The 24,080-nt window shown below is 37.1% G+C and overlaps 2 protein-coding genes across 3 annotated transcripts; both read right to left on the bottom strand.

Moving 5' to 3' along the window:
• Window positions 1-1,029: 1,029 nt before the first annotated feature.
• mtdha (metadherin a) lies at window positions 1,030-10,116 on the bottom strand. 2 transcript variants are annotated; one of them, XM_049475355.1, is made up of 12 exons: window positions 9,723-10,116; window positions 7,377-7,853; window positions 6,830-6,908; window positions 6,016-6,174; window positions 5,788-5,835; window positions 5,520-5,687; window positions 5,182-5,262; window positions 4,704-4,766; window positions 4,465-4,589; window positions 4,165-4,290; window positions 3,740-3,851; window positions 1,030-2,730 (listed from the first exon to the last, which is right to left on the bottom strand). In XM_049475355.1, the coding sequence occupies exons 1-12, from the start codon at window positions 10,086-10,088 to the stop codon at window positions 2,663-2,665; spliced, it is 1,872 nt and encodes a 623-aa protein (XP_049331312.1). In that variant the 5' UTR covers window positions 10,089-10,116; the 3' UTR covers window positions 1,030-2,662. The 2 variants fall into 2 exon arrangements, with proteins under 2 accessions (XP_049331312.1, XP_049331313.1); XM_049475356.1 differs by having other exon boundaries at window positions 7,377-7,850.
• Window positions 10,117-11,502: 1,386 nt separating this feature from the next.
• Window positions 11,503-22,071, bottom strand: rrm2b (ribonucleotide reductase M2 b). The gene is made up of 9 exons (XM_007249340.4): window positions 21,931-22,071; window positions 19,673-19,822; window positions 16,678-16,794; window positions 16,170-16,303; window positions 14,053-14,147; window positions 13,704-13,837; window positions 13,158-13,262; window positions 12,952-13,065; window positions 11,503-12,394 (listed from the first exon to the last, which is right to left on the bottom strand). The coding sequence occupies exons 1-9, from the start codon at window positions 21,976-21,978 to the stop codon at window positions 12,242-12,244; spliced, it is 1,050 nt and encodes a 349-aa protein (XP_007249402.3). The 5' UTR covers window positions 21,979-22,071; the 3' UTR covers window positions 11,503-12,241.
• Window positions 22,072-24,080: the final 2,009 nt, after the last annotated feature.

Raw genomic sequence — 24,080 nt, 5'->3', positions numbered from 1 at the left:
GTGGTTGGTTCACTTGTTAATGGTTTTGGTCAAATTTTGAACAGGCTGCTTAACTAAAAAGATTAAATTAAATACACAAGTAAAGACAGACTAGAAGCACGTGGTGATGTCAAGGAATAGTAGACATCTGCTGTGTCTGAAACACAATATTTTAAGTCTACTGAGACTTAAAAGTTTAGTAATCCAGTAATCCATTACTACTTTGTCATCCAAAACACAGATTCATGCCTCTAGTTTCAAACACAGCCTTGAGTTCAAAAACCAACTAGTAAGTATCTGGGTTTTTGGGGGTGGTTTGAAATGCAATTACAAGTGGATTTGTACAAAGGCATCTCAGGTTCCCACTAAAGTCACTTGAAACAATAACCATGTAAAATTCAGTGTTGGTACATAAATACTGCAGCAACCCACGCAGATTGTGATGTCCGGACACACAAATCACATTTGATCGCTTACTAAACCTCAATAGAAATGAAAAAAAAGGACAGTTTTGACATGTCCACACAGACTCTTATTAAAGCAAAGAAGTGGGTCACTTAGGCTTCGTAATGTACACAAATCATGACTATGAGTTTGATTAAACATTTCTGAAGATCATGAGAAAGAGGTATTCCATTAGTAAACATTTATGCTGACTCATCCTTTCATTACCTTGAGGTCACATGACATTCACATTTTGATGAAAAACATACCAAAAAACAATTTACTAATGGCCTTGGAGTCCAATAGATTACACACGCTCAACCCCAAAACGAATGAGAAACAGGCATGAGACGTCAGCCAACACATGCAGGACACGAGACTCAGAACACACTGTTAAGACGGTCAGGATAAGCAAGGGAAAGGATTTTATTTGGGAAAATAACTGAACCCACACCTTCACTTCCTACGGTATGATCACTATGGCTGCTGGCGTCATTTTTAATCCGAGATACGAGATTAACTGAGATTCCTGAGCCTCTGTTCTGTATACACCGGGTCCAATCAGTGTGATTCACCTAGAGCACAGAAAACACCACCACACAGAAAAACAATGATCAAATGTTTCATTTATTTTTTAACAAATCAACATAGAAATATTGCATTGACTTCAGTAATCATCCATAAACCGGAGACAGATATAAATACATCGGTTTAGTCACCCCTCTAATGAAAAACTAAGGCAGGTGTTCTGATTCTAAACCAGAGTACCAGATACGCAGGATCTACCATAGTTTACAAAAAGGACCATGGGATGAACACCCAGTCAATCCACATATGGACGCATTTAATTCAAGGCTTAAAGCCTTTAAGAAAAAGAACAAAAAAAAAAAAGGAGGGAAAGAGAGAACAATTTTTTTTGATCTAGCAAAAGCTGCAGTCTTGCCAACAGCGATATCCACTTCATGATCATTCATTAAAGCCTTTTTTTTAAAGAGAGTATTACCTGTATGAGTAGACAAAGAAACTGGACATATTTGATTACAATGTACGGTTATAAGATTCGTGCAACAGTAAGTGCAGCTCTGACATCAATCAAACTCGAAATTAAACAATGATAATTCCACACCTCTTGTTCAGAAGACTTGAAATAGAGATAGATGCATACACTACAAAGAACAGATTAAGGCAACAAATTCCTGATACTGATACTATTTTAGTAGCATGGAAGTAAAGCTGCTCTTACCATCTCGGATCTCTCATTCTCTCGATTAAAATCGTTTTGAACTACTCATTACAAGATATCAAAAAATGAAACCGGAATTAAACGTTCACATTTCAACAAGATCAGAAAATAAGGAAAATAGAGACTTTTACAACCTTCAGCACAGTGCAATTAAACAGAATTATAGAAAAAAAAAGCCCTTATTAATTCTGTACATATGGCGTGGCTTTTTCTACAACAGAGGTTGCAAGAGAAAAATAAGCACTGAATTCATCTGACCGTTGACAAAGTAAAAGAATGCAAACATCTCAAAAGGTCTGTAAAGATCCATGAGAAAATATGCTCAAGAGGACAGAGGAGGGAAAAAAGCACTGAGGAGATGCCTAGTGTTAGAAAAGTCTCTGTAGTAATTTATACTCTCATTTTGTTCCAAGCCAAATCACCAGATGGCAAAAAAACAGTAATATACCAATCTCTCACTGCCCCTACTGATGACTTTCAAGTACTTCATTACAACTCGTACTGACTCGCAGTGCCTCTCTGTGGCCTCTAACACTAACTGCTACACTGCAATACAGCTGAAATCAATTCAGCAGTATAAAAGTGCCACAGGCAGCTGTAATCAATGGAAAGCATAAAAAAAAGTAAACATCCTCAAAATTTAGCAATTTCCCAAACGATATTAAACAGCTCAGATCTAGCCGAATAAGCGCTTGCAAAAGTATCAGTTGGAAAATATTAATTAAATATATATGCACTGTGTGCGATGCCAAGGATGATGACCATTCCTTTTCTTCAGTGTAACATAGTGCACATATGTCGTTTTCTGATCCGTGGATCATTCTCTTCTGCTGCAGCTCGATTTTTTTTATACTGATTTAATGTTTTAGCTGAGTTGCTCCAACTCAGTGTTGATGCTTTTTGGAATTTTGACTTGTACAGTAAGTTTTCTGTATAAAAGTCTGTACTCTGAGATTATTGCATAAACATTGTCAATTAGTTGCATATCACGGTTGCTCATGTTTCTCTTCTGGCCTTTTTCTTCTGAACTTGCTTCGGGGGTTCCCAATTCTGGTCATTTTTCTCTGTTGAAGGGGGGGGGGGGGGGGGGGGGGGAGTTAATTACATTAAGATCAACATTATGCAAAGTAACAAATTAACAGCAATAGATGCCCTCATTCTCCCCATTATAGGTCATTGTATCACCACAATGACTTTAAAAGGTAAAAATTGCTGCATAACCCAGCATAACATTTCTTAGTTCTGACCAATCAAACAATAGTGTGGACTAAAGCCCAGCAGCTAGCTAATGACATGTAAAATACTATGGTGAAAACAGTGACTGAAGCCTTTATAAAACAATACTTTAGACATATTTTGACAGACTATCATACAGTGTTCATGGGAGAGTTATGGGTAAAATTAATGAGCATTATAAAAGCAGTATGAATGAGAGCAAGAAGCTACAAACAGGGCTGGGAAAATGTACTTAGACATGTTAGCATACAATGCAGTATGAAAGACAACTGCAGTCTTCATTATATCTCACTCCCCCAGGAAAGTGTAACAAATCATGTTTAAGATGTGCAGCTTCACAAAGTGCAATATATTTCTATGGCATAATTTAATTTGAACACTGGTCTCTGTTGAGTGTCATCCCTCTGGAAGCCAAACCACTTCCACAAGAATATGCCTTTTTTCTTTTTTGGAATTGCAAAACGATAACATGCATGGCAGGCTCAATATCTTACATATAAAATAGTTTTAAATAAAGTAATATTTACATGATATTGCCCTAGCTACAGATTAACTGCAGAGAATACAGAGCCACAATATAAAATACAAATACAGTAAGTGGTTTAGCACACACTTTGTAGTCACTATATTTACAGTATAAAATGTTTGTGTACTAAAAACTGGGATTTACACCTTGAGGTTAATGTGAACTGTTTACTGAAATACTGAAGGAAATATATTTTTGTCCACTTGTTTAGCCATGATCCAGCTGCATCCCCTACCTTTACAGCAAATCAGGAATCTACTTCAATAGATTCACTAAATTAACATCTACTACAGTATTTCTAAAGTGCTTACTCTGACTGGCAGATGAAATAACATTCTGCTTGGCTGGTTCCTCCTGTGGCACATGAGGACGGGGCTTATGGGTGCTGCTCTCTGCAGGAGCAGGTAATACTTCTGAGTTCACCTACAGAGAAGTACACACAAGTATCCATAGTCATAAAGATGTATATTAAAAAAAAAAAAAAAAAAGCTGTAAATCCAACATTATATATATATAATATATATATAATATATAATATATATATATATATATATATATATATATATATATATATATATATATATATATATATATATATATATATATATATATATAAATAAAACATTTAAAAACATTTAATGCATGAAATATTTCTGACAAACTCATATTTTCTTATCTTTTTAATACAGCTATACAAACGCAATGCGTTAAATACTAAGTCTCTGAAAAGTTATACCTGTGAAGCAGCATTTTCATCCTCTGGTTTCTTCTTCTTTTTCTTCTTTCTCTTGGACTTGCCACTTCCAGATGGATCTCCCTTCTCTTTATCATCATCACCTGAATCTTGCAACTGAGACACATTCTGCACAAGAAAACACACAATGAGTACAACATATAATCTCTCAAACACTTCCAAACCAATACAGTAGGCATGATGAGGCTCTTTGTAAAGGCAGGATGTGAAAATAATTGACAAATGCATGGTTGAGCTACCAAGCAGCTCATGCACCGACAGACTCAAACTTTTTTGACTGACCGCTGGTGGCTTGGAAACAGGTGTCTCTCGGACAGCTGGTGTCTCCACTTTGGGTTCTTCAAAGTTCCCCCACACCTCGGCCGGAGCATTCCAGTCGGAACCCAAATCCCCACTTCCAAGACCATCTGAAACGATTATTAAATGTCTTTCACTGTGTATTCAATACATGCTTTTGACTAAATAAATGCACTCTTGTATTAATTAGCCTTATAAACATTTATTCATAAAATGTATCTTACTAATTCCAGACCACTCGCTGTCAACATGAGTCCAGTTCCCCAAATCAGCAGAAGGATCTCCAGCTGAGAGACAAAATGTGTGTGATCTGGTCAATATACGTATATTTAAACTTATATTGACAGTTTCAATAAAAATTTTAATACGATATCCTTTAATTCAGAATAATAAAAAGAGCTGACTGCAACAACTCCATTTCATAGTTTCAGTTATTGTAACAAAAATGTAATGTCCACATGATAAATTCAATTAAAATGCAATGAAAAGAAAAATAGTCAAATGGCTACAATTTTTTATTAAACTACAAGAGCTATGTTAACAGTACAATTAAGTTTGTGGCCTGACTGACTGGCATATAACCTCACATTTGTTTTCCTAATGTTTGTATTCAAAGTTGACTGCTCAATGCATCACACCCGGCCTTACTTTGACTAATGCATTTGGCTGTCAGCCATGTGCACCACTATAAAGTGTGCGTACCTGATGGGTTTAATCCAAGCATGGCGAAGTTCACAGTGTTCCGCTCAGGCTTAATTCTTCCGGTCATGGCAGTCCACGTCCCTGAAGAACAGAATCGAATGTAGCATTTATCCATGCATGAGCTATAGCTTCATGGTTGTGCAGTGGTTGTTATAGATGCTACTCTTAAACTGTTACAATAAACCTACAAGCAAAATCGCTCTGAGTAACTGAGACCAGCTCAAATCGTTTAGCAGGTAAGCTAATTTAATGCATTATGAGTCACACTACGGGCATTTTTCATGTAAAACGTGAAATCTAATGCGAGTTCAGGACAGATGATTATGATAATCCCTTACCATCTGATTCTTGTGCTCGGGTCAAGGGCTCAGAGTTTCTCTGTCCAGATTTCTTCATGTTGACAGACCACTTCTCACTGTCTGAGGTGTTTGCCTGAGGTGTGATCTTCAACATTTCATTCCATCCTCCACTGTTCACAGAGCTCATAGTATTCCAGTTGGCTGGTGCTGTAGATAGAGGGAATTTATAAGCCATTTCCTATTGCCACAACTTCCCCCACAAATTCAGAAAGTTATTTTAAACCTTCTTCAAATCTAAAAAAATTACCTGGAGTAATGACGGCCTCCTTCTTCTCAGACTTCAAATTCAATGATTCTGCCAAGAGAAAAAATTGACAATTTAAACAAACACTAGTAGCTTTAAATGAATGAAAACCAAATCCTGCTGCATCTCAAAATTTAAGCATCCCTTATAATTCTGCCCCTTAAAATCAGCTAATTTTTTCGGATCCTCTGTTAAACATTAAGCAAAATGAAAAGGCAGTTTAAAAAAAACCTTTGTTCTTCTTAGAGATGACTGGAGCGATAACCACAGGTTGTGCTGTCTGCTTGCCACCATGCTGGCCAGCCACAGGGCTGCCGGGTTCACCAGGACCCTTTTCTTTCTTGCGCTGCTGACGCTTCTCGCGGTTACTGACCATGGTTTCCCAAGCACCTATCAAAGATTAATTTCATAACAATAAGACATATGCTAAAAACATTGTTACATTTTGTTTGCAGTGCTGCATTTTAGTTCATTAAGGGAATGATTGTTAATACTTTTTCTAGCTACCACTAGAGAAAATGATAAAAAAAAATAGACTTAAACAGGTCTATAACAATAAGCCTTGTAAATATGTACCAAAAATTGTCAATTCATTTTTACACAATTCCTCTAGTGAATTAAGCTACTATACCGTGCAGTCAGGTGTAAGTATTAAGTTTAGATTGGCTATCCTGCATTGTACCTCAACTTAAAAAGGTGCTACAAGCTGAACTACTTCTGCAAGAATCTGCATGAATTGGCAGGGTTTAACTGTAGCATCCGCTGAAAAAGGGAACTTAAAATAGTTTTTTTACAGGTTAGTATCTATATATGGGATGTACAGGATAAGGGGAAACTTTTTTCATTAGTGTGCAATTGTGTTCAAATTATATATGACAAATGAATATGAATCACCTGATAATTAACTGGCAAGAGGCAATAAAAGGCAAAGCCTAACAGAGGTATTCCTAACATTGAGTACAGCACAAGGATTTTAACTTTCACCTACAATCTTAAGTATTTGGAATTGTGACAATGTTGTAGAAACCAATACCAAGCGTCATACCTTCATCAGGTTCCTTTCCGTCTGATGCATTTTGGCCTTGCTTGCCCTCTGGTTTTGGTTTCTTCTTATTTTTCTTGGCCTACAGAGGGGAAATAAAAGCAAATACTGGCCTTGACTTCTACTCTTTAGTACAGTATAACCTGAAGGAAAAACTTGATTAATTGATTAATGATTGAACCGATAAACTTAAAGCCGTAGAAAACTACTTTTGTCAAGGCAGTAAATTTCTTACTGCACTGGTTCTATATCTGTATGACATAGAAAAGATATAGAAAGCACAGACATTTTATGACTGACATAAAATTAACTTCAGGAAGGGTTGGGTAAAGACGGGCAAATGTGATCATTCAAAAACTACAGACATACATTTAGCACAAACTCCACTTAAATATGTGTCATGGATCCAGCTTTAAATTAAATATCTATTATATATTTTTGCTGATCCTTCCCTAAGAACAGCCCATAATTTCCCTAAAGTAACAGTCCTTAAAAATAAAAAGCAATTAGCAGTAAGACTAATTCATACAAGTTAAGCTAACATTTTTACCTTATCATCAGCAGGTGGTGAAGGCTGCTGCTGCTGTTTCTGCTGCGGTGGTTGCTGCTGCGGTTTTTGCGGTGGTTGCTGCTGCTGCTGCTGCTTTTGCGGAGGCTGCTGCTGCTGCTGTTTTTGCAGTGGTTGCTGCTGCTTTTGCGGAGGCTGCTGCTGCTGTTTTTGCGGTGGTGGCAGCTGCTGCTTTTGTGCAGGCTGCTGCTGCTGTTTCTGCGGTGGTTGCTGCTGCTGCTTCTGTGGTGGTTGCTGCTGCTGCTGCTGTTGTTGTTTCTGCGGTGGTTGCTGCTGCTGCTGTTTCTGCGGTGGTTGCTGCTGCTTCTGCGGGGGTTGCTGCTGCTTTTGCGGGGGTTGCTGCTGCTGTTTTTGTGATTGTTTCTGTGGTGGAGGTGTTGCCTGTTTAGGGCTCTCCTGAACAGCTTTGATTTCTTCTCGAGGCTCAGTAACCGTCCGGCCATTTGGTTGGGTCTTCTGCTGCAGAGAATGACAATTAGGACATTTTAAAATGTAAATAGTCTTTAATGTTTTAGCAATATCCACGCCTACAAATAAAACATTTTAAGGAATACCCTGATTTGATTGAGTGGATTTGAATTAAAACAGAAGTACATATGTACAGGAACTGGGTTTAGTCTTTTTTAAGCTTGATTCAGTTTAGATATTTAGTTTCTAACATTCAAGCAGAAGGCCTTCTGGCACCCTGTAAGTGTCATTAAGTGACACTCACAACCTGTGGAAGTATGGAGCATTCTGAAAAAGAAAAATAATTCATTTGTGGTCTGTTTATTGTCTGTAGTGTGACATATGCTAGATAAAACTAACATTTGTTATTTATGTTTAAGTTTAACTAAGCCAAAGCATCAAGGAAGAAAAGCCTTTTTTTTTTTTTTTTTTTTTTAAATACCATTATCGCAAAAAAATATCCTGAAATATTATGACAATTTTAGGGCCATATTGCCCAGCTCTATTTAATATCATTGATTTTTTAAATAAACAATGAATGAGGTGCCCTAATTGTTTTGCCTTTTATCTGTATGGTGACAGACCCTTTTAAACCAATTAAGTCATATATAGTTACTTACTCATTATTATAATATTAAATACATTTAGACAACAGCCAATTGTCCTTCTTAATTGTATTAAGAACAAGACACTAAACAGTATAGGTGTGCCTTATCATATTGTACTTTATAGATCCACTAAAGACAGACTGTATAAGTCCAGTATCATTTATTTTACTTTAGTTCTGGACATATGAGGATATTTGGAGTACATCATTATTTTTCTATTTTATTGTAAAAGTGTATTTTTTTTTTTATTTAGTTTTTTTGTTATATTGTCAAGAGTATCGTTATATTATTTTAGGGCCATATCACCCACCACTTGTAGATAGTACTATTAGAGTAGCGGGTTTGATAATCTGCTGCTACCGGTGTATTGAGTCTTTCTGTGTCAAAATATCGTAATAAACATTGCGTATCGTGAATTTCTCTTAAAATATTGATATACAGCTAATATTTAAACATATTCTCCAGCCCTATTTTAGCTATACAGTGGAAAAGTGAGCGTTACAGTGTTAACTGATACAATCTAAAGCATGACGAGGCGTTAAGGAGGGTAACCACTAGCCAACCTGGCTAGCTAACGCTATTTATCCTTAAGCCAGCTAGTAACTTAAACCCAAAATGTGCATATAATCTAGCTACATAACTTACAAGAGACTTAAATAACACTGCGAATTAATTGATTAGCTAACCTAGATAAATGGCGTTGCGTTCGGCTGTTTACCACTTGGTTTAGTTAACCTCAAGACTAAATGGGAAATCCCTACAGTGACACGTCGCTGAAGCATCTTGGCAGTCTTAGCTAGCTAGCATTATGCTAACCGCTAGTCAGCTAACTAGCTAACAGCTAGCTTAGCTAAGCTAGTTCAGTGGTTTTAGGAGATTAGCTAATATTTAACAACATTAGATAGATAGTTCAAGTTATGATTTGTTCATTTAGGTCGAAATGCGCGTTTAACACAGTATTTAAGGCTGACAATACCGCTGGAAATTATTTAAAACGGTAACCCCAACTGCAATTGTGAGCGGTGGCAACTCCAGATCCGTAAATAGAAATCCAGCCCGAATTTTGGTTCAAACTGCCAGGTCAGCTTAACTGTAGCGCGGATATTCTGGCAATTTGTACAAAACCCTGGACTGGATTCCTACTCTAAGCATCGGGCGTTGCCAGATCTCCTGATCAGAGGCATCAATCTGTGCAGTCTTGCATTGTCGAATCCACGAATCTTAACGCTATCTATCGAGGTGAATGAAGAGAAATAGCTCAAGCAGGGCGCACCTTCTCGCTTGCCTTCTTCTTGTTCTTTTTCTTCGGTTCCTCGGTTCTCGCACTCTTCGCCGGCTGGGTCTTCCCGCCGTCAGTCGCGCTAACGGCACCGCTGACGTTGACGTGATTTTCTCTCGCACCGGTTCGCCGTTTTCTCCTTGTGGCTCCGCCGCAGGCCACGACCCACCACACCGCCACCAGCAGCCCCACCAGCACCGCCGTCAGGATCGCCCAGGACGGCCAGAGCTCCGGGCTCACGCCCAGGTCCAGTCCGAACTCATTGTGGAGGAAATGCAGTCCGGAGGACGCGAGCCGCCGGAGACGATCCGACACGAGCTCGGCCTGCTCCAGCGCTGCGGCTCGCCAGGTTGCTGCCATCTTACAGCACGGGAACGCGCACGCCTGCCCTCATACGCTTTTACGTACGCAAGGGAGCACGCGCACGCGCACACGTACAACGCCACGTGCACGTGCACGTACACGTATAACGACACGTAAGCTTACTTGTCCACAAGACTCTGTCCATTCATATGCTTTAGTATTCACAGAATATTGCCTCATAAAGATCCCTTTTTATTATTATCAATATATCACTGATGAAAAGTATTCTTATTTTGGGAACCTGTATTATTGGTTTCTTTGGTGAATGACAGAGAACTATAAATAAATATACATATGCATATACAGCTCTGGAAAAAATGAGACCACTTAAGTTTCTTTGATATTACCAAATTGGCATAAAGTTATCCAAAAGCAGTGTGTACGACTGGTAGAGGAGAACATGCCGAGATGTAAAAAAAACTGTAATCAAAAACCAGGGTTATTCCACCAAATATTGATTTCTGAACTTGTTAAACTTTATCAATATGAATTTGTGTCCTTTGCATTATTTGAGGTCTGACAGCTCTGCATCTTTTTTGTTATTTCAGCCATTTTTCATTTGCAAAAATGACAATATTTTAATTTGCAATTTGGGAGAAATGTTTTCCGTAGTTTATAGAATAAAACAACAATGTTCATTTTACTCAAACATATACCTATAAATAGCAAAATCAAAGAAACTGATACAGAAACTTATATGGTCTCTTATTTGTATAATAAAAAAACTGTATAATAAATATATAGACTTAATTTAATACATATATAGAATTTTAATTGCCACATTGTACATAAATACACATACATTTTATGGTAACAACTCTTTCTAGAAGTTAATTGCTTGAGATGCTGCAGAGTAGACCAGTGAGCTAAATTGTACCTGATCATCTTTTACAGTCAAACTGGGGATTTAGTTACCCATTCTAGCAATCCTACAAGTATTTTTTCAGAAGTTTTCTCTGTCTCCCAGACTGAGGAGCTCACGGTCCTCAAGAAGCACATGGCTGCCTATTGCTAGAACAAGATTTAAGGGTTTAGTCAGAGTGTTTCTAATCCTTGAAATTTCAATCACCTAGCCTTTCCTAATGATGACTGTGAGAAAGCCATAACCCTAAAAAGCTAAATAAATTCGTTGGTAGAAGTTATCTGAAAGCTGATACCTTTTGAGGTGCCAAACATCCTATTGTGTTCTGATATTTTTACTCTTTACTTATTTAATCCAAAGATAATTATTCAGTAATTACACAAAAACAATACAAACTGGATGAGTACTGCTGAACTGTATAAGTGAGGAACTCAAGCCCGGACCCATTGTCGGTTCTGTGTAGTTTAAGATGCTGCCACTAATTTCTGTACTGACGTGAGCAGTAAAGCTGTGGACTGAGATCAACTTTACAAAAAATGACAGCACGCATAAAATCAAAGATTTACTATGAAGCAGTGGTAAAGAAATTCCAACACCAGCAGGGCAGTACAGTAACATAGAAACAAATAAATACACAAATCAGGCATGATTCTATTATTTTCCTGTAAAACAAACAAAAAATCAACACTGGGTAGCAGGGTCAACGTAAATTAAGCAAAATCCTAATTCTGAGGGTGTTTCTTAAAAAATTACATTTGATTAGTCATTTTAGACTCTTTTTAGACCTATTATTTTATAATTTAAACATATAAACAAATAACACTTCTTAAAGTATGTCTGCATTTGATAACACAGACTGAGGTAGTTGAAACTAATTTTACTTAAAATGTATACAATAAAACCAGTAAAATACTTTGTTTGTTTGTTTTTAAATGACTAAACTGTCCATTTGCAGTCAAGTATCACTGTTCAGCTACATTGGCCTATAATACTACACACAAAATTAATATTTCACCAAATTAAACCCTAGAATTTTTCATGGCTGTAGAATCAGTTTTACAATTACATTCTTGGTATTTAGACATCAGACTGTGTACACTCTGCCAGATATCCAAATAAATATAGAACCTCAGAGCTGTAAGTTAACTCACAAAAATGTAAAAAGGCAAAACAAAAATACTTTTTCTGGAGTAACGTAAATAAACCGCATTTTGTGAACTAAATACTTTCACTTCATCTCAATAGATGTGTTCTCCTTAAGTAGTCTTTCAGACAACACTGTAAAGCGTTAGAAATCTGCATCAAGAGTGAATTCACTGTCCATTGTGTTTGACATCACTCCAAACCGCTGGTACTCAGCCACTCGTTTCTCAAAGAAGTTGGTTTTTCCTTCCAGTGAAATGGACTCCATGAAATCGAAGGGGTTCTCTGCTTTGTAAACCTTTATAGGACAAACACAGCATGTCAACATTATATTAATTTAACCAGGCTTTCAAAAAGACATCATTCTGCACCTACAGCTGAAACTACACTGGAAACTTACTAGGACTACATAGGTAGAAATTAGGGGTTGGGGATGTGGCCCTAAAGTACTATCAAAATACCTATTACATGGTATTAAGGGTATTTTACAGGATTATTTCAATATAACAATATTTATAGTTATATGACAAATCACATCAAAAATATCCTATTAATTTTTAAGAATATGCCACTAAAACAAATTAAATGTTTTAAACATTCAGAAGAAACCAAAAAAGTACCCTTTGTCTTAACTGATCTCAGTCTCTGATAATGTAACAAAACTATGTAATGTAACCTACCTAATGTAAACTACCTCAATACAACAGTGCAGAATATTTATTGCAGACATTTAAACTGCAAACATATTATTATACAGCTTGACACTAAATGGCTAAACAAATATAAAATAGACTGCTTTTAAGGCATGGCACATCCCTTGTAAAAACACTATTAACAAAATTAGATATCACTAACCTTTGGCATTCCTAAGTCTGTTAACAGCCGGTCAGCCACAAACTCGATGTATTGCTTCATTAGAGAGCAGTTAATCCCGATGAGGTCAACTGGTAAAGCTTCGGTTAGAAATTCCTGTGAAAACAAGCAGTTCAGGTATGGTTCTGATGTTCTGACTATACAAAGCATCCTGCACTGTATTAATAGACCATTTAAATTTCACTGACCTGTTCAATGCTCACTGCTTTAGTGATGATATCCCTCACTCTGTCAGCCGACGGTTTCTTCACCAGGTAACTGTACATAAGGCAGGCGAAATTACAGTGCAAACCCTGATGGAATACAAAAGTCAATCAGAAATGAATTTATGTAATGTCATTTTTAATTTACAGTTTTGGTATATATCACATCACCAGGATCACATACTCTATTTAACACAGTATAAACTTTGTTGAAGTGATTGTCCATAGAAACCAGCACCAATAATTTAGTCAGTGAATAATTTCTGACAACTTATTATTAGGGTCAGATTATTGCCCACACATCAATATTTTAATTTAAAAAATAAGACAGAACAAAACAGTTTTAATTTAATTAAAATTGTTACAAGATTTTGAATAAGAGTGAGGTCAAAATGTTAGATAATAACCACTATACCTCAGCAACAACTCCCCACAAACCTTTAGTGTTCTGTTTGTTTATGCTCACTCTAAATAGACCCAATAAAATGGAAATAATATAAATAATAATAATTTAAAAAAAACTTTACTCACCTCATCTCTGCTGATGAGCTCATTTGAGTATGTAAGTCCAGGCATCAAACCTCTTTTCTTCAGCCAGTAGATGGCAGCAAACGACCCAGAGAAAAAGATGCCTTCAACTGCTGCAAATGCTATCAATCTCTCCCCTGTGAATATCAGATTAATCAAAAGTTAATCATCATATTTTTAATATTAATGATCAACAGAATGAGTAATGACAAATAAAAACTCACTAATTTTTAGTTTGTATGTAGATTATTTCTTGGTAAAATGCAGAAGCTAAATAAACATAATTCTAAAAATATGATTTATATGCTTCTTAAATAAATAATATATATTAAAGAAATGTTTTGTAACTTGCCAAAGGTGGAGTTTCTGTCAGAGATCCACTGCAGAGCCCAGTCTGCTTTTCTTTTCACACAAGGCATGGTCTCAATGGCATTAAACAAATAGTCTCTAGAAAAACAATGGAGGGAACATAAACATCAATAAAACTAATTGATTACTTAGTTTTCAGATAAAACAGATTCTGTTTTGTTTTTTTAGACACATCGAACAGGTTGTGTCCTTTCCTGTTTTAGATTTTTCTGTTGTACATGTAGTGAGCATGTGTGAGATTCACTCATCCACTTGTAGCAAATCAACACACTAACACTATACCACCATGTTAGTCTTACTTGGCTTACTTACTGCTTTTATTTGTTACTTTATTATACGTTACCACTGTGCACGCTTTGCTTGTAAAATGTTTTGAAATTTATGGTAATTTGTAGGGGTGTCACGATTCTCTAAATCCTCGATTCGATTTCATTTTCGATTTGAGGGTCACGATTCGATTCGATTCTCGATTTTCTTGTTTTTTTTTCTTGTTATTATTTTATGCCTCATAAAATTTAAATAATATATTTATTATTATTATTATAAATATTATAAATATTATTATTATTATTTATTAAGATATATATGGTAATGCCATCTAGTGACTTTTTTTGGTAGCAACAGTGTGCACTATTAAAACAAGCAGTTTATCAGAGCTGTGTGTGGATGGCTGGTGAAACTGCTCACTTACATGAAGCTGCAGTTCTTTATCAAACCACTAGTCGGAGCTGCAGCAGCACAAGCCCCGCTCTCTTCACTCAGTCACTACTTCAGTACAGCCCAGCCACGGGCTACAGGGCTCAGCCAGTCCGTTTTTACTGTTTCTGTAAACAAATAAAGGTTTTAACCCCACTAACCGGATAATACAGCTCACTACAGTTCATCTTTCAGCCCAAGCAGCTAACAGCAGCAGGTTAGAACAGCCGACACGGAGTCACTGCTCGGATTACATTATAAACAGGTCAGTTAGCGCGCTGCTAACCTCAGGATGTTTATAACTACGGAGTTTAGTGGACACACCACGGCCGCCAGGTAAGTCTTTTAAAGGCTACTGAAGACTATTAAAGGCTATTAGAGGTTATTGAAAGCATTATTGGGGGGCAGAAATCAGTACAGGCTGGTTAGATAAGTGATGTGGTGAAACTGTGACTAGCGCTGTCACAGTGATGTTTATTAACGTCATTAAAACAGATTTTGTCAGGTATTGTCTTATAAATATTTACACATAACTTATATCTCTCCTGAAAAGCTTTTATTTTAGTCAGAAACACCCTTGTGTTTACTTTATCTGAGAGAAAGATGTTTTTTTAATTCAATGGAAAGCAACAGGTGTAGTCAATTATAAGTTTAAGATTTTTAATCCACCTCACTGTGATCTATAGTCAGTGTTCTCAAGTCACACTGACACACGCATTTCAGCGAGTTCACACGCTCTCACCTGCGCGCACCCACCCCTCCGTCAGATACAGATACAAAACCTGCGCGCCCAACCCCCGCCCCCCCTCCCCCGTTGGACAGATAAAAAACAGTGATCACACTCCCGCCGACACTCAAAACTTGAGAGCCCTGTCTATATTTCTATAAATCCGTTTTCAGTTTCTCCTCCGTGGTTTAAAGGCAGCTGTCTCTCACACAGCAGAACTGAGGGCAGGGCTGCGCTCATGCAGCGGCTCTCTCTATTTAAATGAATAGGATGCCCTGTGTTGGTGCCGCGCCATTTGCGTGCCGCGCCATTTGCGTAGTGCGCTGCGCTATTTGCGTAGCGCGCGCGGGAGGGATCGTCGATCCTCTTTTTGACTTCGATACTCGAGACCATGACCTCATTTCGATTCGATTTCGATAAAATATCGAGATCGTGACACCCCTAGTAATTTGTGAATTAAATCATAAAAATGTATTCAGGCCTGCCCTAGAATTTTTTTTCATTTTTTGTGTTCAATATAATGTTTACTCACAGAACCACAAAAAACAGTTCCTGTAAATGAGACCTCAACTGAAGGATGCTGCACCTGCCACCTGCATGTGAACACTGACTGCACAATGCTGACTGCAAATTGGACCCACAGTGAATACTCCATGTCCCCTGAGGTGGCCTCTCACCTCTCTTTTAGATCCCTGATATAGGTGTTGATCAGCATGCTATACATCTCTGAGTGCACACTCTCTATGAGGATCTGGAATCCATAGAAAGAACGAGCCTCCGGAAGCTGAACCTCCTGACTGAACCTCTGCACCTGCAGACGGGAAAACAAAAAACAAGGTCATAATAGTAACTAACTAAGCAAACTAACAATAGCATATCAGTGGCAAATCTGTGTTAATTATTCTTCCAAAATTGACATTTTTATTTAAACTATGCCATACATTTTCATGACTTCAATAAAACAGTAAGCATGTACAAATTGATATTCATTTCCATTTCTATGTCCACCTTTTGATTTTTGTATTTTGTTACAATAAATCTTTTAATCTCGCTTTTTTAAATAAAATTACTCCAAAGCTTTTAATGGCTAATATGGGCTATAGATCACTGCTATTGAAACTGCCCTAAAACAAATCTAGGCATGTATTTTATTACACCAAATAGTAAAGTCTATGATAAGCTCACCAGGTTTTCGTTGACAATGCCATCACTCGCTGCAAAGAAAGCCAAGACGTGTGATATGAAGTGTCTCTCACCAGGCTTCAGTTTCTCCCAGTGAACAAGATCCTTTGATAAATCCACCTGCACAAACCGAAACAAATAATCAGCAACTGACTTCATCCAAATGCATTCTTAAGACTAATTTATCACACAGGCTAAAGTCTGAAAAGGCCTGAAACCTAAGACCTGAGTGGGCAATATAACCAAAAAATAAAATAATGTTTTTGCAAACGACTTTGTATAAAAGCACAGAGCCTTATTAAACAGTGACAAATTTGCAAAAATAAACAAATTAAGAACAAACAATAAGAAAACCTTTAGAACACATAGTCAGATAACTGCAAGGAATACTAAAAAAAAGCTAGCATTAATGTCATCCTCTGTCTTACAGCTAGGGACAATCCAACTACTATCCAAGAAAAAAAAACATTGCTTAAACACTATTGCCATGTTTAGACCAATAAGCATTTATTCAATAAAAAAATCCAACATTTAGAGCCCAAAATGACATATTTCTACATTTTGTTTATGCACATACACTAACACTAACCAAAGGTCATGTGACTACTAATACTGTGGCCCATGACTTTTGCCAAGATAAAAACTCAGGAGGATATGAAACCAGCAGGATATGCATCTGAGTTTCCAGCACTGAAAGTGTGACTTTAACCTAAATTGCTTAAATCTACACACAGACTGTCCTAGCCAGTTGCTAGACACAAACATTATACACCCACTACACCATTTACTCCGCGTAGTAATGCCTTCTATGATGCATTCTCTGTACACATGTGAAACTGTGGAGTCGAGAAAGAGATATTGCACTTTTATTTACAGGCCACTACAGAACATGGTCAGTGCTAGCTGGTAAAATGTTTTCATAATTAAATATTATAAGCAAATCATTATGTAATACACAAGTACAATGTTTCATAAGCATTGGTAAGGCACTGAGAGAGGGCAGTATGGGTGAAAAAACACTGACATAAATTGTTTTGGAACTTTTTGGTGGAGAATGTTCCTGATGTTTTTAACACTAGCTGACATAATTGCTTTAATGGTACTAACTGGCCCTAACAATACAAAAACAACAGTTATTTCACGTGGGTTTCCCACAGGAGGCCTTATTAAACTGTACAGAGGATCAGAACATGTCACTTTGGGTCAGTAAACATCAAGAACACTTCAAGTTTCCCTTTACACAGCTGGTCAAACTTGAGCAAATAAACACAGATTTTGGAATCAAGCAAAGTCCACGCTTTAGCTATTATAATGCTTTTTAAATGAAGTAAAACTGCTGCTGTCCACAATATTTAGACATGCTAATTTATACAGCCTAAATCAGATTTCTGACATATCTAGACTCTATCCAGGTTAATGTTTGATAATCTGGACAGCCAGAAAATACATGAAATATGACTTCTGCAGTTTGGATCTAACATATTGGTGGAGATGGTGATTATTTTAAATGGGATTACAATGGGATTTGTACATAAATGTCTCGATTGACATGCTAGACACTCACAAATGGTTTTAACATGTCATTTGCTTCTATCACAATGCAACATTTAACAACCTCATGCAACAATCAACAATCTCAAATACAGCGTGACAGAAGTGAGGGGGTCTAAATAGAGCACTATGTACAGAAAACTCTGGGATGGGAAGCAGATAAACTGAGATGACAGTTCACCTTTTAACACAAATGACCTGGAACAGCACTTTGGCTTCAGGGCAAGTCTCTGAATGTCCTTGAGTGGCCCAGCCAAAGCCCCTATTTAAACATCTGTGGAGGAACCTGAAGATGGCAGTTCACAATTGCTTGCTATCCAATTTGACAGTGCTTGAGAATGGTATAAATGCCCTGATGTGTTAATCTTGTAGATACATATCCAAGACGACTTGAAGCTCGTAACTTGCAGTAAGAACTTTTGGCCTTTGATTTCTTATTATTTTACAAACTCTTACCCTGTCCCTCCCTAATCCTGACCAATCGGTTTTGACAAAAACAGTGAACTCCTAATCCTCTACAGCCTCATGTTCTGTTATTACCCCCTTACACACACCAACACAGACAGTATACAGTGCAAATAGATCAGTGTATCATAAACACAGACCTTCATTTCATGCTGCAAGAACTGAATGTATATATTCAAAATAAGATGCTTTCCTCTGTTTGAACAGGACTGATTGTGTTCTTTGTAATGTTCAGTACTTAACGATTGTAAAGATTACATCGCCCACCCCTATAGTTTATTATGTGCAAGAATGGCTTTTTCTCTGGTCTCCCTCCATTGGTGTACTTGCTAAGCTTCATAATGCACAGGAGGATCACTAACCAATGAGGGTCTAAAGTGGCTGAAGTAATTGGGGGGGAGGAGCCTACCCTTTTAAAGCAGGAGCAAAGATGGCTGCTTAAGGTAGGACCTATGTCAGACACTGCTGTGGGTAAGGCTTTTAGATAATTTAAACTGCTTACATTGGCACTACTTCAGTCAAGGTATTTTATCTACACATTTTACAACCAGTCAGCATTTACTCATCACTGGAAATCCAATGTGTGCTTCATTATCTACTTTAACTGTTTGTTTTGAGAGAAACTCCAATACATGTTTATGCAATGAGGCAAGAACTCCACCACATTGATGATAAACAGCTGTTGCACTGGTGTGGTCAGCAATGACTGACAGGTTTTAATGTAGTGTTTGAAATCTTTCACTAAAAATGGAATCATTATTTGTTGTTAACAGTACTAATAACTAGGAAAATAATAAAATAACACCCTATCATTTATAGGATAGCCCAGAAACAACTAAGACCAATCTGAGATCAGGACACTTGGTGTGAATGTTAGGTCATGTGTTATGTTATTGTTGCCTTAAATGTCAATATTTTCAGATGTATTTTATGTAATATCTACCTTTGGAACAAACCCAAATCAAATTAAGCACACACTTACCTCTTCTACTGTCCAGAAGGAGGCCTGGGCCTGTTTGTACATTTTCCAGATGTCTGGGTACTGGATGGGAAAGATGACAAATCTTCTTTTGTTTTCTCTGAGGAGCGGCTCATCTTCTGTGCTCTGGGGATCCACGTCTTTGTGGCCATTCTGACAAACAAAACCAATTAGTTCCACATAATTTTGAACGGGTCTAAATCTCTTTTTATAAAAGCGCTACATTATTTTAAGCCTTCGTTTTTACAAAAACTTGTTTTACTCTAAAACTATGGATCAGGTTCCCAGACAGGGATTAGGGCTAGACTTGGACTACATTGCATTTCTGAATGGAGATTTTTTTTACTAAAAGGAAAATATAGTCTATGACTACGTTCACATTACATGCCCTATTGCTCAAATCTGATTTTTTTACTTAGATCGGGTTTGGCCATTTTGACGGTTCACATTGACAAATGTAAGTGACCTGTATCTGTAAAACTTTTCCTAAAACGCCTCACATGCCCAAATTTAAACGTGTATAAACATCACCTTCTTCACCAATATTCATATTTGAGAGACAACTTGTAGTTTTATAAAGGGAAATAAATGCGTTAGCAGCTCATATGTGGAGCATCTTTTGCTCGAGTGGAGAGAAAACAGCTGGTCTGAAGTTCATGCTCAGGTTGAGGAGGTGAAAAAAAGAACAGGCGGTTTGATTTTGCTGTTTTTGCAGCTATAGCTGCACAGCTGCACCAAGAGGTGTGTGGGTATGAGAGAGAAGCACGTTGCGCATGCGTAAAAGCAAAAAGACACAACGAATTCTGAAATTTGACCATTTGCATTCATGTTGCATGTCCATGGATCGGACACGTATCCGATTTATGACCACATATGAAAGTCATGAATAATTTGATTTGAGTCACTTCAGCCTGGTAATGTGAATGTAGCCTATGATTGCCCTGCTAAAAAAAAAAAAAACAAGCTCAAGATCAGCTTTTGTGGGTAGCTGGTTTTGGATGGTCTTAACTGGTCCTTAATGGTCATCCAGACAAAAATGTACCTTATTATAATAAGCTAGTTTAGCTGATTATTTGATTTTGATCATGCTTGCCCTGCTAAAAGTTCAAGTTCAAGACCAGGCTTTATCTCTGTCTGAGAAACTGCCATTTAATATACAGCTCTGAAAAAAAATTTAGAGACCACTTCAGTTTCCGAATCAGATTCTCTGATTTTGCTATTTATAGGTAAAAGTTTGAGTAAAATGAACATTGTTGTTTTATTCTACAAACTATGGACAACATTTTTCCCAAATAACATATAAAATAAAAATATTGTCATTTAGAGCATTTATTTGCAGAGAATGAGAAATGACAGAAATGACAAAAAAAAGATGCAGAGCTTTCAGATCTCAAATAATGCAAAGAAAACAATTTTATATTTCTAAAGTTTTTAATATTTAGAAATCAATATTTGGTGGAATAACCCTGGTTTTTAATCAGAGTTTTCATGCATATTGGCATGTTCACATCCACCAGTCTTACACACTGCTTTTGGATAATTTATGCCACTCCTGGGGCAAAAATTCAAGCAGTTCAGTTTGGTTTGATTGCTTGTGATCATCCATCTTCCTCTTGATTATATTCCAGAGGTTTTTAATTTGGTAAAAATCAAAGAAACTCATCATTTTAAGTGGTCGCTTAGTTTTTTTTTCCAGAGCTGATAGTATATAAGGTTAGGTGTGGAGGCAGCAGTAGGGGGAGCCAGTCGGTGTGGTGAAGACAGGTTTCCTTGCCAGAGAATTTAAAGGGACGGTCTGTGGTCACTCAGTGGTAGTTTATATTAGTCTTTATTTAAAGGTTTAAGAGTCTTAAAACGAAACAAGGACAGCTAAAACACGTTAAAATTGTACAGTAAGTATTCCTGGTCCTGTTCAGTCGGACACGGCCTCGACATTATCTAAACAATCTATTTTTACCCCATTCGAGCTTAAATAACACAAACTAGTTATCTAAGAGCCTAACTACGTGTGCTGTCAGGCCGGATGACAGCATTCAGACAGACAGCTGTTCTCACACAGTAATAATGTGTGTTTTATATAACTGTAGATTTAGCTACAGGTACACTAATAAACCCCGGGGGTTGTGTAAGGTCCTCATTCTGCTCTTTATTATGAAAGGTCGCACAACTGCACACTGTGACCACACTAACACCACTAACCTAGCTAACCCTGGCTTAATCACACGGTCCGCAGGACGGCGAGCAGCTCCTGCTCTTATTACCTGATATGGCCCGTCGTCCGTCCCCACGTTCATGATGTTGGTGTCCATTACAGATGCGCCGCTATGACAGTGTTACTACCGTCCCTGTCATCTGAGGCGAGTGAATAAAAACACTGAGGCAAAACAACGGCGAGAGGCTTCAGCACAGCGCCCCCTCCGGCCACACAGAGAACCGCACAGGAGGACTTCAACCAGAGAACCACTGAGCTAACAGAAACACAACCCTAACAGACCCTGTGCTGAATAAATCATACCTTACATTTAATAACTGTTCCTTTATTTTAATACATTCCTCAAGGGAATAATTTGTTCCCTCAAAATAATAAAATATTCCCAAACTATAAACACTTATACCTTAATTTAACAGTTTGTCCACTCAGTTTAATAATTATCACACTTTTTCTTTAATTTAATAAAACAAATTCCATATCAGGGTTCTACTTCTTCTACCTGTTTTTAGCAAAAGAAAAATTCACACGGTTCTCATTTCCCATTATAAATCTACTAGAGACAGATTATATCTGTCAAGTATCATTTATTTTACTTTAACCCTGGATATATGGAGATATCTGGAGTGCATTATTAGTATCATGGCATTCTGCAGCATTGACCTCTATTACAAGTCTGATTAAATTCTTGTAATTTTTAATATCTAAGGAAGGGGTGTGACATAAATCGTATGCAATAATTAAATAAAATTTTCATTTTGATGCAGTAGTGTATTCTTGAAAAAAAAAAATCATTAATTTATATCGGCAAGAGTACAATTATCACGAAAATACCATGAAATATCGTGATATTATTTTAGGGCCATATCACCCACCTCTACTAATACCTTAATTTAACAGTTTGTCCCCTCAGTTTAATAAGTATCACACTTTAATTTAATAAAACAAATGCCATATCAGGGTACTAGCATAATTACATATATTTAGCCCAACCCATTCAATTACAATGTGTTGTAGCCATGCTTTTTGAGCAAGGTATACACTACAATAAAATATAGTGTGTGTTAAAGACAGCGATAACGGCCTAATTAACAAACAATCTGTTTTAAGAGATAAAAAGTGTAACATTTTATTGCTTATGCCCTGTTTTGCAAGTGTCCTTTTTGAAGAGTTAAATGATTACTGAATGAGCATGTGACAGAGCTGTGGTTCATATTCTTGCTTTTGGCCTTTGTCCTTAATGAGGCTGACTGAAAGAAACAACTATAATTGATTGAGGAAGGATCTTATCAGCTCCTGAAATCATCCAAAGTACAACTTCAATCTACTGCGCACATTATTGATTTGTGAATGAAAAACAGCCTACACCTCATCCTGTTATGAGTGGAATTATAAAAACCAAAGGGCCAGACGTTTGCAGAAATGAGAGTGCAGAGTTCTGATTCATGTTTTATGGATAAATTAATCAAACTGAGAAGATAGATGGACATATCAAAAAATAAACACAAAACTGAAGGTTTTTAACATAAACCACTGTCAATTAATAAAGATCTTCAGCCACTGGATAAAGACACTAAGTCCGGTAATACAGCACATATACTCAATGTCTGGAAAGTGCTTTTCACTCAAAGCTTCAAAGACTAATTTTTATTCTTCGTGCCTGACTGTAGCTACAGTTAAACCTGTTTTAATATTTACATTATCAATCAAACAATGTATGAACATGAGACACATTTACTTTGAGTTTTGTCTACATAAAAATAGAAAAGACCAGTACTTGTTCTCTGATTTTAGACAGTCTTGTCTGTCTAGGCCGATATGGGGCTCTGTCTGTGCGCAGCAGTTAAATCCATCATATAGGAAAATAGGGCAGTGTGTAGCAACAGTATTTAAAACATGTTGCAGGTAGTACAAGGAGTGCTGCCTCGATATTAGCAGCCGGAGCCCAAGAGGGGGCAGATGGTGTTCTCGCCCCCATCACTCACAATATAATGCTATGTTGGCTGATGTATCAAACCTGGAATGGGACTTTTCTTTGGGTGCAATGGCTGTACAAAATTAATTACAGGCCTAGCTAGAAAGGTACACCATAAAAATGTATACCTTCTCTGTCCCAAAGTGTAGGGCGCACAAGATGTTGCTGTAGAGTTGATTTATTAAGTTTATACTATCTGAAACACTATAACAAATGAAAGAAACTGA

This window comes from Astyanax mexicanus, chromosome 3 (assembly GCF_023375975.1).
Source record: "Astyanax mexicanus isolate ESR-SI-001 chromosome 3, AstMex3_surface, whole genome shotgun sequence".
Taxonomy (NCBI): domain Eukaryota; kingdom Metazoa; phylum Chordata; class Actinopteri; order Characiformes; family Acestrorhamphidae; genus Astyanax; species Astyanax mexicanus.
The sequence above is the reverse complement of the archived record's forward strand: the minus strand, read 5'-3'. Positions and strand labels throughout refer to the sequence as shown.